The sequence below is a fragment of the Drosophila pseudoobscura genome, chromosome X, assembly GCF_009870125.1.
Source record: "Drosophila pseudoobscura strain MV-25-SWS-2005 chromosome X, UCI_Dpse_MV25, whole genome shotgun sequence".
NCBI classification, from domain to species: Eukaryota; Metazoa; Arthropoda; class Insecta; order Diptera; family Drosophilidae; genus Drosophila; species Drosophila pseudoobscura.
The window spans coordinates 14,199,769-14,219,353 of NC_046683.1; the positions used below are offsets into that span (position 1 = coordinate 14,199,769).

The 19,585-nt window shown below is 47.0% G+C and overlaps 1 protein-coding gene across 6 annotated transcripts in view; it reads right to left on the bottom strand.

Annotated features, from left to right (window-relative positions):
- sdt (MAGUK p55 family member stardust) overlaps nucleotides 1–19,585 on the bottom strand; it is a 67,032-nt gene that overhangs the window by 31,090 nt on the left and 16,357 nt on the right. For 4 of the 6 annotated variants that reach the window (XM_033381699.1, XM_033381710.1, XM_033381700.1 and 1 more), the window contains exons 5-7: nucleotides 7,887–8,017; nucleotides 2,008–3,252; nucleotides 1,222–1,475 (exon numbers count right to left, since the gene is read on the bottom strand). In XM_033381699.1, the coding sequence (XP_033237590.1) occupies nucleotides 1,222–1,475; nucleotides 2,008–3,252; nucleotides 7,887–8,017 (1,630 nt within the window). The remainder of the gene's footprint in view (nucleotides 1–1,221; nucleotides 1,476–2,007; nucleotides 3,253–7,886; nucleotides 8,018–19,585) is intronic. The other 2 variants (XM_033381701.1, XM_033381706.1) reach the window with 1 other exon arrangement.

A 19,585-nucleotide genomic window follows, 5' to 3' on the forward strand; every position in this document is an offset into this window, starting at 1 on the left:
CTGTCCAACTTTTACGAGGGCGCAAATCGATTAAAAATGTATAAATATTCATCACCGGGCGAGGAAAATAACTCGTTAATTAATAATGAGCATAAAATGATGGCGCACGTGCCCCAACAAGGGGCAGGGTGGTCTCCTCTGCTCACCTCTCCGCAGTGGCAGGCAGGTGGGCCCTGTGTATAGTTTTTGCTGCTGATGGCTGCTGCCCGCGGGCGAAATCACAACAGGTTCATTTGCGATGCCACGAAGGACGCACCTGCCACAAAAGAGCGAGAGACCGGGAGAGAGCAAAAAGTCTGGGAAATATGTGTGAAAAACGTCAACGATGGCCAGAGGCGGAACGCAAAACGCGGCACTAGGATGAGGATGAGGATGAGGATGAGGAGGAGCAGACCGAGACCCAGACCCAGGAGCCATAACCTCTCTGGGCTGTGGGCTCTGAGCCCTGGGCACTCTCCTGAGCCAGCCAGGTGGAAAACCCAGCGAACAGAGCGAAGCGAGTGAATAAATAAGCAGTCATAAAAACAACCGTGAGTATACACACCCAAACACCCACTCAGCCATGCAGCAACCCACATGCTGCCACGCTACCAGGTATTTCCGAAGCGTGCAAAATTCCAGACCAGCCAAAACCAGCAGCAGGACACAGGATGGGAGAGGACCGAAAGGAGAGCTAGAGCCAGAGCCAGAGCCAGAGCCGGAGGATTCGAGAGCCATTGAACAGGATGAAGGAGCAGCAGCAGGGGACCAGCAGGCAACCAAAGCGGTAATAAATGCTTCATAAAATACAAACACTCTCTGCCACAGTCACATTCACATACACCACTCACATTCGCATTCATTCAACATTCACATATTTCAACAAATGAATCTGCAAACAGAACAGAAAGGATCATAACTGAACAGAAATCCCCGTCAAATGCTGTGGAAGCTCTGGCCATAAGCGCTTCTTAAAACACTTTATGAAAAGGTTTAAATATCTTTTTGGCAGGTGCGGTGTAGATACAGGACCCCGTGTCTGCTATTGCATCTTCATGGTCTTGATGTCCCTATCTAGCATTTTTTCATCCTTCGGAATCCTTCGGATACAGGCCACGCATCCCATTCCCCCACATTCCAAACAGTTTTGTAAGCATTGTGACGGGGCTGCGCCTGCCGATTAGGCTACAGTTTACATCGCGCGGACGGACACAGTGGTCGTAGAACTGTAAGAGCACTCACCTGCTGGAGTCCTGCCGCAGACTCTGATCACCCAATAAAAGTTCTGTTCTTCCTATTGATATGCTACTTGTGGGACTGTGTTGCAGCTGCTGCTGCTGCTGTTGCAAGAGTTGTTGCTGCTGCTGCTCGTAGGCGGCACTCAGCAATTGCTGCTGCTGCTGCTGGGATCGATTGTTGCTGCTGTTGGCTGTCGCTACATTGGTGTTGTATGCATGGACATCGCTGGATTGATGAACAATGACGTCATCTAGTAACTGTTTGGGCAAAAAGAGGATGCACGTATTTAGTAAGTCTTTGAAATGCAACAGCAATGATCAAATATTATCAAACAAAAAGAACAAATAGAAAAGAACAAAAAGAAATGCGTGTGTGCCCCGGTAGCCCCGTCGCTCATCAAATAATTGAGTGCAAAATAACGAAAACCAGTTCAACGGTCTTCAACTGTCATCAATCAGGGTGCAAGTTGCGCAAATTCTTGTGGCAACTGTCATACAACTCCCCGCCCCGCCCCGCCCCCACAGATGAAAAAGCAAACCGGAAAATCGAGAAATCAAGAGTAAACCAATTACAGAGTTTGACAGCTCCACAGATCTGATGAAAAGTTCCAAATTAATGTCAAATGAAATCAAACGCAAACGAAACGCCACACCCCCCGCCAACAAAACTATGTTAAATCTTTGTATGTTTTTAAATATTAAAATCAAAGAGAAAACATATCCTAGAACAAAACAGATTCTAAAAATGAAAATGAAGAATCCAAAAATCCAAACAAAAGGAGTAATTCACCTCTCGTCTCGGTGGATACAGATTGTTGGCTATCAGTAGATCACAATTCTTCATCACGGATGCCGCTGTGGCTGCCGCCGTTGCCGCTGTGGCCGCTGCTGTCGTGATGCCGCTGGATGCGATGGAATTATTGCTATTATTGTTGTTGCTTAAAATTAAATGTTGCTGATGGAAATGTGTCTGTGTCTGTGTCTGTGGCTGCTGCTGCTGGTGCTGCTGGTGCTGCTGTGAGGTGTTGTTATTGGTGGAGTACTGCAACTGCAGCTCGGCAAAGGCCTGCTGCAACTGTCCGCTGGAAATGGCCGTCGAGTACTCGGTCTTGGGCGTCGTTGTGCCGTGGAGATGGCCGCCGCTCGGCGGCAAGGCGATGTCCGCTGCCGTCACAATACTGGTGGCGGCCAGCAGGGGCGACGTCGAGGTGCCGGCATCCACGAACTGGACATCGCTGGCACACAGCTGCAGTGGGGCAGGGCGGTTGTGGGTCTGGGCGTGGGTCTGCTGCTGCCGCTGCTGGTGGATTGCCGCCGTGGTGGCGAGGGTGGCCGCCGCCGCCGGGAGCGTCGTGCTGGCCGGCAGCGTCGTCGTTGGCAGCTGGGCATGCTTGTTGTTGTACGAGATGTAGGTGATGCCGCAATAGTTGGCCCCGTCCACGTCGTCGTCGTCGTCGTCGAGGTCCTCGTTGTCCACCTCCTCGGCCAGATGCTGGAGGCTGGTCGCGAGCAGGGACTTGGCCTGGAGGGGCTTCCCCGCAGCGGCGGCCGCCGCCAGCTGCTGCTGGAGCTGCTGCAGCTGCTGCTGCTGGGCCTGGCTCGCCTGGTAGATCTGTCCGGTGGCGCTGCTGGTCGAGCTGCTTGTCGCGACGGCGCTGATCGCTGTGGCGGTGTTGCACGCGGAGCTCGGAAGCTGCTTCTGCCTCTGCTGCTTGAGGGCCGCTGCGGTGGTACTGTTGGCATTGCGATCGGCGGCGGTGGCCGCTGCCACAGCGGCACTTACCAGTGCGGAGGCCCCCTGGCTGGCCGCCTGCTGCTCGACGGCGGGCGTGGGCATCGTGCAGGTCGCTGTGGTGGGTGCCAGCATTGGGGCGGAGATGGGGCCGCCCGCCGTGGCCGTTGTCATGGTGGAGCTGCAGCACGTGATCTGGTTGCTGGTGAAGGACGTCACATAGATGGGCGTCGAGTCGTTCAGGAAACTGAGATCCTGCGGCTTCTGGCTTGTCGTTGTCCCGCTCTTTCCACTTTGCTGCAGCTGTTGCATGATTGATTGTTTTCGGCAAGGACACAGAGGGGGAAAAAGAATCCCCAGAGCAGGGATAGAAGAATATACACAGATGTAGATTTACTAGCAGTTTATAATACTAAAATAATCACTGAAAAATGCATTGCTATTGCAATTGATAGGTTCGATCAGAAAGCAGCAAAATTGTCTTATAAACAAAACTTATTCTACCCAGCATTCCATTATCCCATTTGAAAATAAACTGCCAACAAAAATGTATATTTTCATCACTGTACAACTTACAATCAGTGCTACTCGTTACTACTCGTTGGTACTCGCTGGTACTCGTTGGTACTCGTTGGTACTCGTTGGTACTCGTTGGTACTCGTTGGTACTCGTTGGTACTCGTTGCTACTCTTTTCTATTCACTGCTACTCGTTGCTCTATTGGTGCTAGTTGGTCGTATTCCACTACACTTCATTTTGAAGATCGTGAGACCAGCAATAACGAGTGGGAAAGGTGCGAGTCGTAGGTAGGGGCTGCGACCCTATACTTATACCCGATAATCCCTCTCTCTTGAGAGAGAGAATGAATAAGCACTTAAACGGTGTAGCGCAATTTTATTTGTTCCTCCTGGAACAGTGTGATATCAGAGCTGTCTGAATACCAAATTTGGTTGCTCTAGCTTGATAGTCTGTGAGATCTAGGCGGCTATATCGACTAGTCTCTTAATGCGGATCAAGAATATATTTATATACTGTATAGGATCGGATGTAAGAACAAGAAATAATTAACGTGAAGCCCCCTGTAACGGATGTGCATAAGCGAATAGGATTAAATATACACCAATGCGTGGGCGTGTGTCTCTGTCTGGGGAATTCGGGGCCTTTGCGTGGGTTGTTGCTTGTTTGCTCCAACAAAAGGCAGACAAAATGTTGGCTGCGTTTGCTTGTTGCTGTTGCCGCACCTTTTTGGTGGTTTTTGGATGAGTACTCGTCCTTCCCCCTTGCACGAGTGCGAGTACACGCCCAATCCCATCCCATTCCATCCCAGCTTTCCAGTTTCTGTCAAACCTCGCTCGGTCCAATTAACTCTTCTGAGCCATAATCGAAGGTGTAATCAATCCAATTTGGCCTTAACCTTGTGTGCCATAGAGCCGCTCCCCACCCCACTGAGTCTCCATTGAAATGGAGGGGGGAAATGCGAGTTGCCGTGGGGGAGAGCGCCCAAAGCCAGATCAGTGTCAAGTGAAGAACAATTTTCGGCTTTTTCTTTTATTTTGATGCAATTACGTGAAAAGAAGACACCCAGAGAGAGACAAAAAGGTAGAGAGAGGGAGAGATGGGGCTGCAGTATAATGGAGGGGAGTGTGGGGGATAAAGATATACATATTTTATATATGTGATGGTCTGATGGGGTAGGGATGCCATTCCATCTCCCGCACAGAATCCTTAACGCTTCGTGCACATTTTCCCACTTGAGCGTTCAATCGAGCTTCGTTCCGCCCCCTCTTACCACCCATTACCCCCGCCCCACCACATGAAATGGGAAGTTTTTTTTCATACCCTTCATTCAGGGTGTGATATTATTGTAGGAGTCTCGTCGAATGATGCCTTCGGTGTATAAGTTTCCCATATGCGAACAGCCCCATTTGTTTCGAGTTCAAGTCGACTTGATTGCCATCAATAATCAGCACAAACATCAGCTACTTCAGAGCCAATTTGAATCTAAAATCGGTTGAGTCTATCCCAAAAAGGGTATCCAATAAGCCACGCAAAGGCAGTGAGGAGTTTCTTTCAAATGTTTTCTTATTCGCATTTTATCGGATTATTGACAGCAGACACCACAACCAGTCGTTCGGTCAATGGTCCGTCGGTTAGTGGAGGAGCGAAGGCTACTCCTTGGTTATCCTTCTCGACTCTCGATTCAGCTCTATTCGGAGTAGCACTTTTCGACTTATCGCATATACATACATGCATGCGAATATGCATACCACACACAGACATACATATGTACTCGTAGTACGATAAGCACTCATATGAACGAACCCGAAGAAGCGTGTGTCTGTATAAAAATCATTTGTAAGATTGACTCCCACTGCCAATCGTGCCGGAGAACGCATCCCGTGTCCTAGACAAAGGCCAATGGTGGCCAGGGCGAAAGGAATTGATGTAGGAGCGTTCAACTGTGATGATGAGAACCGCCCCGCCCCAAAAGTGCATAGGTGCATGGCATGGAGCATGGAGCTATCGTTTGGGGTTAATGTACCTCTCAAACTATGCGGCAGGCCATAGGCCACAGGCTACAGGCCACAGCCCGCAAGCCACAAGCTTCCCCCAATGATTGGGTGCGCAGTGAATGCACTCGGATCAATCATTTGTGCTGACCAGAGGTTTAGAGGGATTGATTGATTCCTTTGAATGCCAGGAGCGCACTTAAATGAATAGACACCAAAGAGATGCCCGCTGATCAGAATTGGGATGTGTGTCCGTTCACTTAAGAGAAGTTTGGACAACGAAATCAGCTTTCAAGGGGTTGGCGATGCCCATTGATGCAATGAATCAAATGAATACTCGTACGAGTAGCACAATTACAACTTATTCTCCAATGAATACACCCACATAATCATACAAATCGTGACACGCATTCTAAAAGGCAGTCCATGTCCATCCATCCATAACATTTTACAGGCAACCCTCAGCCCCATCCAGCAGATACATTTTCGAATACTAAGAGACTGAATACCGAATACGAATGTGGGGGAAATGAATAATTAATTAACTCGATTTACACACCCATTCATTCATTCATTCACTGAGTGACCCACACACGAGGAGAGAGCGGGAGAGAGAGAGAGAGAGAGAGAGAGAAATGGATAGCCACCGCGTCGGCTAATCTGGGGAATAGCTTTTATGTAAGCTCTTGCTCCTTCTCCTCCTTCGTCCACAAAGCGTGAATCGCTTGATTAGTCCCCTCTGAATCCACTCACTCACTCACCCGCTTACACTCAAACACCCACATGCAAATGGGATCGCACTGTGTTTTTTTTTCACTTTCAATTATCCACATATTTGATTTGCAGTTGTTTGCATCTCTTTGCTGGAGAGTACGCGAATAATCTGTACAACAAAGGGTTGCATGACACTGTCAAAAGAGTATTACGATATTCAGAATCAATAGCACAGTCTGTTCCTTCTTTAAAAGTGAGCGAAAAGAGTTCTTTGGCCAGTCATTTGCATGCCATTCAAATCGGAGGACATGGAGCCCTGCATGAACAGACAACCGAATCGATTCGTTATCAAAGGCATTCGGTGGGATTCGGTATCATCATTTTTACTGTGTCAAATCCGTAAAATTCGGTTTTTTTTCTCGCTCACTCTGCACTTGATTTTCTGTTAGAGAGAACGGGAAAGAAACACACAATTTGTCTTGTTTTTTAGCTGTGCTCCCATAAGTGAAAGGATACATTTTCCACGAATATTCAATCATTCGAACTGCGAACAATGGAGCGTAAAGGGTATCCAATGCTTCGGCCACGAGAAGGCACCGAAATTTACCTTCCTTTTTGTTTTTTGTTTTTCTTTTGCATTTTTGCGTAACTCTTGATGGCAGTTTTTTTTTGTTGCTTTCGCTTTCACGTTTATACAAACTTTTGTTTCTAGTTTTTGTATTTTATTTGTTGTATTTTGTTTCTGTTTCTCTGTTGTTTTTTTTTTTTGGTCTTATTTCCACTTTTAGTTTCAGTTTTCAGTGTCTTTCTGTTTCGTGTTGTGTTTGTTGAATTTTTAATTGAATTTTGGGTGAGTGAGTGAGTACTTCCTCATTTTTGTCCCCGTACCCGTACCCGTAACCGTACCCGTACCAGTACCCGTACCCGTACCCGTGCGCGTATCTCGTCTGTCTGTCCGTTTAGGGAGGGGCAGGCACTTTGTGGCACCACCAGAGAGAGGCAGTCACTGGGGCACTGTCATTGTGATAGAAAGCTGTTTTGATAAAACGTTTTCCCATTCGATTTATGCTTTTATGTCGGTTTCCAAATCGAACATTGAACATTGAGTGGAATCTCACATTCAAGTTTTGCTTTAGCGGCATATCCAACATGCAGCATGCAGCATGCAGCATGCACCATGTAGTGGCATGCACTCGTGCACCTTCCTGATTGACCATCAAACAAACACGAAGAGACAGAGACAGAAACAGAGGCAGTGCCAGTGTCAGTGCCTCCTGCCCTGGACAGAGAGACAGCAATTTAATTCGAGAGAAAAACTACTGGAAGTCCACTGGAAACGTTTCCCCATGGGCTACCCCTCTCTTTCCCGGTGGGGCTTAGCAGTAAAGGGTAGGAACAGAGCCCAGGAAGGAAGGTAGGAGATTCGGTTCCACTGATTGCAACTCGGAAAAGTGCAAGCAAAGTAATGGGAAAACTTTTGGTCATAGGAGATGCGAAAACCCGCTGAAAATCCCTTCAATTGCCCGAAGAACTCCCGAGAAACAGCCACAATATTCTACTGGCAAAATGATTAAAACTCAATGGAAATCCGTTTCCAATTCCATTACAAATATTCTGGCGAAAGTAATCGAAAGCTGAAATGGCCATTCGTTGGAAATCGATCCGATATGGAGGCAGTCATCCTTGGGTAAACAAGTCCCACAGTCACACTCACCTTCTTCGACAGTTGGGTTATGTCCACGGGCGTCACTCGATTAAGAGCCGCCAATCGCTGCAGTCGCTCCCGGGCGTGCTCCTCGACGGCAATGACAAACGCGTCCTGCACCGAATTCCCAATATCCCAGGCTGCAAAAGAGGATACATACGACATTAATTAGAAGTTTTATATTTAATTAGCTATAATAATTAATATATTTCATAAGAAATCAAATAATTACAAAGATATTTTATTAGCAAAAAGATAGGAATAAATTTGTTATAAATATTTATGTATGTTGAGGAAAATAAACCAAAAGAAAAGACACAGAATCTAGTATTTCTCATAGTACAACTGGGGAAATGGGGAAATGCTTTTCATAGACCGGTAGAACATAAAGAATGCTGGATCGACTGCTGGATCAAGAATATCCTACATCCCACATGCTTAGGGGAGCTCTGGACCTCGTATTATTCCAACACCAAAGTAGATTTGAGTCCGAATAATGCCTTCCCTTTCTAAATTGGGGAAATGCTTTTCATAGAAAGACAGACAGGACCGGTAGAACATAAAGACTGCTGGATCGACTGCTGGATCAAGAATATCCTACATCCTACATGCTTTGGGGAGCACTGGAGCTCGTCTTATTCCGACACCAAAGTAGATTTGAGTCCGAATAATGCCTTCCCTTTCTCCATTGGGGAAATGCTTTTCATAGAAAGACGGACAGGACCAGTAGAACATAAAGACGGCTGGATCGACTGCTGGATCAAGAATATCCTACATCCTACATGCTTAGGGGAGCTCTGGAGCTCGTATTATTCCGACACCAAAGTAGATTTGAGTCCGAATAATGCCTTCCCTTGCTCCATTCTGCTCTTGCCACAGCTAAAAGAGAAATCCCTTCTCGAAAGGAGGGTTGGAAGCTCTCCCCAAGGGCGCCGTCTACGAGCAAACATTTGCAGTCCAGCGATGAGTCTGGGATTACTCGTATTTTTCGGAAAGCGGGGGCGTGTATGAGATGTGGGTATTGCCCGGGTATTCCCCGGCCATTCATTCACTGCATTCATGGCGCTCTAAGCGAATCGTTCAATGCATATTCATGAGTGCATTCGCCGCAGGCCACAAAATGTTTGGGATGCTGCTTGAGTGGGCACAGGGGAGTGCTGCTCCCTTGTCCTCCACCTCCCTCCCTCATTTTCAATTCCGAATCCGCATCCAGTTCCAGTTACAGTTCTCCTTTTCCCCTCGCTCGCTCTCCCACACTTGCTATTTCTTTTTCTGTGTGTTTCTCTTGTGGGGAAAGTTTTTTTTGGTGAAAATTCGTCGGTTTGATGACAGCAGAGCCTCAGGATTCGCCTCAAGAATCGCGCCTGCCATCTCCATCTTCATCTCCAGCGAAAGTTGCTTCTCGTTTTTCGTTTGCTGGCTGTCGTCCTTAGACGGCTATATCCTTATTCGTCGTCGCCCACTCAACGCCTCAACTTTTCCTGTCACTTTTATTGCTTTTTTTGGCTGCACTCCACCCACTCGGCCCACCACCCCACCACCCCCTGGACCCACTCTGCCACCAGCACGTCATGACCTCGGCTTTAATTTCATTTCGCTGCCCTTGCGTTTCGCGGCTGTTGATTGCGTCGAAAAGTGGTGCTTAGAAAGGGAGGGGGTGGGCGGGTTAGGGGGTAGATTGCCCCAAAGACGCCCTCGATACGTCACCTATCCGCCCATCCACCCATCCGCCCATCCTCCCAGGCATGCCCACCAGCCCATTCGTGCCACATTCGGGCAAAAGTGGAGCGCTCGGGCCGAAATCCAATTAGGCGCCGCGTTGTCAGCCTCGACGTCGCAGCATGTCGTTGAACCTGCCCCAATCCTTCACCATGCACCCTGCCGCCCTGCCACACACCCCTCCGAGGTGGGGGAAGTTGAGCCTTGCCCCTGCCCCTGCCTCTGCCCCTGCCCCTTCTCTTTAGCACTGACTTTTAATCTCATTTGTGTCCATGAGTATGTGTGTCTGTGTCCCGCTGTTGTTGTGTGTGTGCCACTGGAGCCAGGGCATGCCTCTCATAAGTCTTGACATCCCACGCGTCAGTGTAGTGTGGCGGCACCTCTTCAAGTCCAGTCACCAAATGGGGCAAGGCACCCGTTCCGATGGTGCATGGTGCATCGCGTGGGCCATTGGACACTTTCCGCCTCGCACATGCAAATCGGGGCACAGGCTATTAATGGAGCCACACGTCAGACTATGCCATCCCCATTTCCATCCCCATTTCCATTCCAAAGGTGACTCCCCGTGTCCGTTGTCCGCAGACACCTGAGCCATTGTCCGGTGTCTGGTGTCCCCACACTGCCCCCTGCCCCCTGCCCCCTCAATCCCCCGGTTGTTGTTTGTTTTTGCTCTGTGGTGCTTGCGCAATATATTACAACCTCCCGTAATTAGCTATTAATGGATGTTGTGCCACCGAACGCAGCCGAAAGGCTCAGACGATGCTCGTGGGTTGAGCGACGGAAAGGACACTTGAGGGTAGGTGAGTGCCACAGCAAACAGGTAGGTGCAACGAGTGGCTAGGGCCCATCGAACTCCGATTGTGAGAAATACATTAATTTAAAGGAAAAAATAAACGTGTCCTTTCAGTTATGTGAAATTTGTAGAAAGATTGAGATAGAGAAGGAGATATTCTGGCTGCTTTTCTCTCTCTGGAGTGACTCAGCTTCAGCGGATTGCGGCACGTGTGGCAGGCACTTCACACCCCGAGATTTCGAGATTGAAACATCTCATTGGCCTAATGGAATTGCCATGAATGAAATCTATATATTGCGAATGAAATTGTTGGAGTTCTGTGGCATGGCCACCTTCCTTAATAGCCTCCCTCGCGGAGGTAGCTGCAACAGCAGCAGCAACAGCAGAATCGATAAACAATGGACCAAAGTGCACTCCAATTGCAGCAGCAGAGGCAGCTGCCACGTGAGAGGTGCCTGCCACTGCCACTGCCACAGCAACAGCAATCGGCAATCGACCAACAACAAAATCGAACAGCGAACAACACGATGAACACTTGAAAACATTGCCAAACAAACTTATACCCCACCACACAATACCCAATACACAGCACAGTTCTTGTCAAACTGCAGTGGTTGGAGAGGTGCGGAGGGGCAGGGGCTCGGCCCTCTCTGGAGGTTAGAGGTTGGAGGCTGAAGGTTCCGGCGGTTCGAGGCTCGAGGCTCGTGGTTTTTGCAGTACCTGCGTGTCGAGAGATTTCAATTTGCCAGCGTAAAAACTTGGAACAAAATCAGCCAACTTTCACGAATCTAGAAAACTTTCGCCTGGAATCTGACAGCCAGCGATGCGAATGGAGGAAACAGCCATACATACAATATCATACGTACATTATTGATAATATATTTCATATAAGCCGCAGATAAAACTCTAAATTCGGAACGGAATCTTCAGATTTAGTTGATTTCTGATTAAACTTTTATTTCAATTCCAAAAGAACAGCAACTGCCAAGAATGGGTCTTTCGTTTATGCGAAATTTGCTTGTAAGCCCAATAAATATTTTTAGATATCCTTAGATTCAGTATGGATGACATTCTTGTGTTGTTCTGGGACTCCTTTTCAGGTTCAAAACTATCTAAAACCACGAGTATTTTTCCCTAAATTTTAGGGTGCACAGGTCCCCTACTAGAATAGATCCCAAAAGGTCTGGTATCTCCTTATATGATATGTAATATTAGATATTCTCAGCTCTCAGCGTGAATCATTTTGAGAACTGCACTTCCTCGTCATCTGTGAATCTCTATCGATTCACAAATACATTTTTATATCTCTATTTTTATTATATCTGATGCCCCTGGCCTTTAAGCAACCTTTATTCAGTTTCAACAACAACATACAAAGTTTTACAAACAATGGCAATGAAATTCGTTTTGTGAGAATCGCAATTAAAAATTGTAAATGCAATTAAATAATGCTTTTTCGTGACCGACTGGTGGATGGATGATGCACCTGAAAGGAGGAGGGAGGAGGTTGGAAGGGGAATGGGAATGTGTCCGCTGTAGAGACTACTCGGTCCGACCATCTAAAGTTTGGAAGAACGGCTGTCTCTCTCTCACGTTCGAAACCAAGCTTCGAGTAGATGCTCGTATGTGAAATGACCTTAGAGACCCAAACACCTTAAAGATATGCAACTCATGTGCGAGCATCTTCAATAACCAAAACCACATGCAACATCCAAAGACAGAGAGTCAGAGATTGGAATTCCTTTAATTAGAAGCGCCATGGGATTCCTGTTCGATGTTTGGGCCACGAGTATCTGTGTCTGTACGGACCACAGCCCACCGTTGAATCGCTCAATCGCTCAATCATCATTGAGCAGGCATCACATACATGCAATGGCAATGGGGAGGAATCTCTCTTTTGGGAGATACATTCCGCATTCCGCACTAAGAATCGAACAGTAGTTTCCGAACCGAATTAAATAAGTTTCAGCAGATACAGATAGAGAGATATATCTCGTACTACCTGTACGTCTGTTTGGGACTACGATTATAATATGTATAATTATTTCTAAATGGTTATTATGTTTTTTGGCATTCTTCTTGCTGGCTTTCGTCTTGCGTTCAATCGTATTTCCTTTCCGCTTTTGATGTGAGCGAAACTTGTTTTGGATTCGAGCAGAAGATTTTGGATTTTGTTTTATATACTTTGCTTTATCTTCGTCTCTCTGCCTCTCTTTCGCTTTCGCTCTCTCCGCAGATACGCTCTCAGATATAAAGATACTTGTATGTTTTTATAGATTGTCTTTCTCTCTCTCTCGCTCGCTGTCTGTCTCTCTTGTATCTACGAATCATGTGCACGGGGGTTATGTAACCGCACAATCGAGTATCGAGTGTCGCATTTCCCTTGACACTGAGTCTGCCTTAGTGCCTGCCCCAAAGCGCACCGCATAAGTGGGAGAGCATCGACTTGGACTTGAAATGGAGTCGGGACTCAACAGACTCGAAGGCCTGAGGCCTTGACTACAGGTGCTGCCGCACCATCGATGGTTCGAATCGAATCACATCGGATCGTATCGGATTGGCATCAATGGGAAAGTCTCTGTGTGTACAGTGAAATCTGCAGCTGCAACAGTGGCTACTAGTACTGGAGAAAGGTGAATCATTCAGGAAAATAACCATAAGATACATGCACAGGTACTAGATACAATATTCTAGACGGCGGAACATAGGAACTTCGATTCACTTAGAGCCCAAAGAATAAGTCTCTTTACATCTTCCATGCATTCATAATTCCTATTCGTCTATTCGTGTGATTTGAATCAAAAGATCAGCCCGGAACATTCCACTTGGATTCCGAATCTAAAGAAAAGGAAATCCCACACTTCCCACACAATCTATTCCATTATTAATTAACGACGGCAAAATGCATATCAATTTGTGTCACAGCCGAATTTGATAGCCCCCAATCGAAGGGTTTGAATGGCTGTGTCTGCTACCCGTGCGCACCCACCCCTGCAACCCCTTTCCATTCCCCTATTCATTGTTTTGGGCCAATTACTCATACGCCCCATGGGCCGACGCCAACGCCAACGTCGACGCCGCTGCGGCAGCTGCTTTATCGCTGAGTATCTCTTATCGGAGATTCATTCGTTTGTTGTTAGTCGTCTGCTTCTTTCTGTGGGGATTTCGGAGTAAACAAGAAAGTTATTTAGTTGCGATTACGAGTACAAGAACGCGGAATGTGGCATGCGATGGGATGTGGATGTCTGAAGATGATGGACAGCCAGAGACAGTCGCATCTTGCAGATGTGTTTATCTGTTTAACTTTTCCTTAAGATTGAATTCGCCCTGCTTCCAGTTCGAGCTCCCAGTTCCCACTAGGACACATTCCCATGAATGAAATTCGACATTCATTCGCTATAAAGTTGAAGGCACACCTTTAGCCGACAACGAAAACTTTCAAAGATTGATAGATGAGGAAATTATAATGAAATATATACAAACATGTGTGTACATTCTATGAAATGGAAATGGAAATGGAATTGGAAATGGAAATAGAAGCGACCGACAATCATATCATCTCAGGGTCAGTATTTGTGTTGTCGTCTGGCTGTGTCTCAGGTGCGCATTGTCTCACGTTTGTGTGTTTATTTGGCTTGCTCGATTGCTCGATTGCTCGACTGCTCGACTGGTGGACTGGTGCCACCCCACAAATGGGTTGGCGCTGTGACGCCATCTTCAAAGTGCAATTAGCTCCAGTAGCCCACGCTTTATTTGCCTCGCCTCTCCACCTGCTCCCCATTCTACTGCCCCGACTTGCAGCCCACAGCCCACTCCCTCTCTCTTTTTTGTATTGCGTGCCGCGTCTCGCCTCGCGTGGCAACAAGTGCTTTAGTGCTTCCCCCAATATCTCCAGAATCTCCAGAATGGAAATGGAAAATATAATAAATAAAATGATGCAGAAAAGAATGGATGGATCGATGAATGGATGAAAAATAGCCTTTAGATGCGATTTGGGTGTAGTTTTGGTCGGGCTCTAATTTCTCTTCCGTTAATGAAAATGTAGAGGAGAACATGAATGAATAGCTATGAATAAAGATGAGTGTTTATCGAATGAATCGAATTGGCATTGAAAGGTATCTGCGCATATCCAATTATTTGAAGCCACGCTGATGGATTCATAGCGGTAAATCGTTGGAGCATCGCAAAGAGAGAGAGAGAGAGAGCGGGTGAAGGCACTCTACGGCTCTCTCAATCTTTTGAGAGATGCTCTGGAGAGGGGAAAAGAACATCGTTTGCCACGGTGAAAGGTGCATTCGGAAAGAAGAAACAAAAAGCAAAAGGCAGAAAACAAAAACAAACACGCAAAATAAAGAAACAGATAAAGAAAACAACGAAAAGACAACGAAAGAGGAACAACAAATGCAGCTGCTAAAGCAGCTGATAAAGAAACACAGAACACAAGGCAGTAGAAGAAACAGAAACAGAAAACAAGAGGTGGAAGCGAGAGGTCGAAAAAGTGATGGAAGACGATCCAAAATAAGGAGAAGAAAGGAGACAACAATTCCCAAAAAGTAATGCTTATAAAATGGATTCCAAGTATGAGTACTAGTGTGAATTTCGAATGGCATTCAAAGACATTCACTCCATGAAAGAAGGGGTAACAAATCAGCTCCCCCCAAACACGAAAGGTGTTGAGTCGCTGTTGTACGAATTTCCCATAAGCAAACGGACACAGAATCGATCTTGGATTCCCCGAGAATGTCAGATAAACATATATATTTCGGTGGCGAGGGGGCGTTTCCTTTAACTATCTTCTCAGTTTTCCCATCGTTGAGATCGGAAGACCATACCATACCATACCATACCATATGAGTATGTAGGTTGGTTCTACGGGAGAATACAAAATTGAAGGGAGGCCATGGCATAGTTTAAATCGAATCGCAGTACCAAGATATCGGCTGCACATCCCGTTCGCAACATCAAAACGTATCCGTAGCCGTATCCGTATCCGTTGCCGTATTTTGGCCGCCTCTTCCACTGATTTTGCCCGCATTTCGATGCAAATCCATGGTCAATACGATTTTGGGTCTCTTCCTATGTCTCCCCCTCTTCTTCTCTCTCTCTGTCTCTCTTTCGCTCTCTGTTGAGGCATTGACTTTTACACATCGCAGCACATGGCCATGCTCGTAGGTACGGTAGCCTAGCCACCCACCCCCTGCACCACACACGACACCCAGAGCATCGGAGCATCGGAGAGGCGCTCAATTGTATCGTCATTGACGCTGACTGCGATGCTGACTGCGACGCTTGCAGCGACGCCACTGGCACACGGCGTGTAAAATAGAAAGACTTACTCAGGGTGCATTGGTGTGGGGTGAGGCCTAGCTGCAGCACCATGCTCTTGTCGCTTAACTTGTTGTTCTCTATCCACACCTTTTATTGGTATACCCTGCGACTTACTCACACAATTGACTGCTCAGCGGCGACGTGGAGCCCAGAAACTTGCGTTACCGGATTTCGGATGCTGTTTGTTAGTCGTCGCCGCTGCTAAGCCTCTCCCTCTCTTTCTCTGCTTTGCACATATAAACACACACACACACACTTGATGAGAGGTAACGTTATGCGGTTTTTCTATCCCACTTGCACCTGCAGGCCCCACCGGCAATAGACAAAACTTCAGTGATAGCTTCCCCCTCGCCATCCTCTGTCTCTCTACCTCAACCTCTACCTCTCCCTCTCTCCGCCTCTGCCTATATTGATTTCGTTTTGGAATGTTTCCAGTGTGGGTTTCGCTGGAAACTGGAAATTCTTTTGGGGTCCATTGAGGTTGACCCAAAAATAAAAGAGCAGACCAGAGAAAGGAGGCTTTGGCTGATACTCCCGAGTACGGACCCGTACTACTGCTACAGGCAGTTGGTCGCGTAGGGGAGGGGAACGAGGAACGGGGGACGTATGGGTACGCCCCTCGGAATGCAATTTGAGTAGCAGTGAAGCCCAAACTGTTGGGAGGAGGAATATATACATAAATAGATTACATCTATAATGAGGCATGATAAACACTGAAAATGATTGATATTATAATATATTAGAAATAATTTTCCTTATGGTTATTGTGTGGGTTTTCCGCTGCAGATGATCGATTACCATTTGCCTCCAATGGCCTGATGGATGATATTGTGTTGCAGACTATTCAGAGACATGGGCTTTACTAGAACACATTCACTTTTGATTGATTCACTTGGATTATACTTCAATTTCAGTACATTTGTACCCGGTACATATTTCTTAAAGAATGCTTCCAATACTCCAATTTGATTCCTGTTTTAGGTGGTATGTGGCCTTCCATAAATGTGGGATTTTGCTCGGAATGAGATTCTGGTGTGACCTTTAACTGAATGCTGTTGAATCTACGTTTCAGAACAGTTGAAGTGTTCGGGAAGTATTCAAAGAATAGGGTCTTTATTCTAGTTCCAGTTCTAGAGTTGAAAGGCTGTCATGAATGATCTTCCCTGAGAGAATGTTTGTTTGTTTGCATGCTATGCGGTATGGGGGGATCCATTAATGGTATTTTATGTTTCTTTTTCCACACTTTTTTTCTCGTCTTTTTTATTGTTTTTTCTCGTTTATTTTTTTTTTTTTTTTTGACAGTTGATTTCCACATTCAACAAAACTTGTTTCGTTTTGAGGTTAGTTTTCTTTTCGGCCCGTCTCTCTGCCTCTGGCTCTGGCTCTCCGTCCGTCTGTCCCTCTGTCTCTCTGTTTTCTTGTTTAGCCGCTTTTTACAACAACAACGACAACAACACGTGGCACACAGCGCTGCCAAAACTGTAAGCAGCGCTTTATTGCCATTTGTCCCTCTCTCTGTCTGTCCGTTTCTCCCTCTCTCTGTCTCTCACTATCTCTCTATCTGAGTCTGTCGGTCCCTGTCTTTCTTTGTCTGTCTATTTTTTGCAGTTATTTCCAGTTGGCTGAATTCGGTGGGAGGCAATGGCAATGCCTCCGCTGGCTCGGAGTGGAGGCTGCGAGCCGGCAGAGGTAGTACATACACACTCGCGGAGAGAAATAGAGATAAAGATAGAGAGAGAGCAACTCCCACCATTCCCAAACGATTGTCCAACGATGGTCCATGGGGAGTGGAAGGAGGCAGCGGGCGTCACTTTTTTGCACACTCACGCCCACAAAAAAATAATGGACATACATACATACATATACCTACACATACTACATTGCCGCCGTGTTAATGGGTTAAACAGAAAACTGAAGTTTTGCCCATAAAATAATAGGTGGAGACAGTAAAAAAAATGGCTACAAACTTTCCGTGAATCGAAGCCGGCTCGAAATTATTCATAAAGACACAGGAGACGAGAGATAACGATACCCTCGGATCAGGTGCCGCATCGTTTGATACCACTGGCAGATCCATACGTTCCCAAGAGAGCCACATGATATGGTATGTTACGATAATTCTATGATGATCAAAATGGTTCTCGGATTGTTGAGTGTGATTCATGGCATTACGAGTACGAGTGGGGCCACAAAAACCCCATATATCTGGTTGTCTATGGCTTTCGGTAATTTTGTGCACCGTTTTTTGGAGCCGTTAGTGGAGTTGTATAGGAAAAATCAAGGGAGAGATTTTTGGTTTGGCAAGCATTTGGCGAAAGCCGCCATACCCCCGTGCATAGGGTATAAAATACAAACACACACACACATGTAGAGCCAGGGGCGGACATGACTGTGCCTGTTTCTCAGGTACTTGAAAAAGCAGAGAGGAAAAAAAACAGAAGTAACAACAACTGCGACAATGTTGATTCAGAGCAACCCCCCCTGCCCATCGCACGGACCCACCAAAGTTCCAGAGCCCCAGCTGGCAGCTGTGACGGTAACTCCGTAACCCCATCCCCACCCCCATACCCATCCCCATCCCCGTCTCCGCTGTAAGATTCGTACAAACACCTTTTGGGGAATCACTACCCCCACCGCCAGCAGTTTGACAGCCATTGGAAGGTTACTCACTTTGCTGGAGATTGTTCTCCTACTGCTGCTGCGCTGCAACTGCACTGCAACTGCGCTGCGACTGGAACTTCTATTGCTGCAACTGCGACTGCTACTGCGCTGCTTTGCCGATTCTACGCTTCTGCACTGCGGACGGCGGACTGCTTACTGCTGCCACTGCACTGCTGCTGCTGCTGACACACACAAACAAATCGAATGAAATTCGTAACACCGAAAAAAATTGATATCTGCCAGAGGGGGAGGGGGGGCGGCGTAAAAAACGCTGGAATGATGCTGCGGAATGGCGCAACGGCAAAACGACGACTACGCCGACGCGAGCAGAGCCGAGAACCGCGCGAAACACGTACGAAACAGAGACGCCAACGCGTGCGCAACGCGGCGCGCACTTCAAAACGAAAGCAGCGCAAAAGCTAAGTGGAGGGACGTGGGGGGGCGGCCCACAACTAAAACGGAAACCGAAACCGAAACGACCGTCGACACACACACTCCGACGCTGACGCTACGAAAACGTCGACAGTCGCCGCACAACTGACGCGCGGCTCCAGCGCCAAGCAGCCGGAGAGGCCCCAAAAGCATCGCCCGCTGGAGGGCTCCACATACAGAGAGAGAGAGAGAGAGAGAGAGAGAGAGACGTACGGTAGAGAGAACGAACGCGAGAGAGGGAAGAAAATGAGCGCAAGCTTTGCTCTGAGCAGTGGTGGCGATAGTGGGGATAGTGGGGGACTTACCACAAAGTCAATTGCAAAAGCAAAATGCCAAAAAAGGAGAACCAAAGAAGCAAACAAAAAGCAGCAGCAGCTACGAGTAGAAAAGAACCAAAAAGGCCAGCTTCGAGAGTCGAGAATTTGTATACCCTTTAGATACAGATCGATTATGGATGGCCACCAAATATCGGAACGCATGATAAAGCCATCCTACAGCAGAAAGTACTCGTCGATATATCTAATGGGATCGAAGATGGCAATCAGATGCTCCATATCATCATACCCTCGTCCAGCGGATTCACAGAGTAGGTTCTAACGGCCCCACCGTTTCACTATCCGTCCTAACACACCTGAAAACAGCTGATCAATCACTTGATATGGCTGTAAAACTGTACAGCTGAATCGATAGATCGCACTAGAGTATTGCAGTTTTACAAGAACTTGGTGGAGAACTTTTACACATCTTGGCACGAAAACAGTATCAATTAAATAGT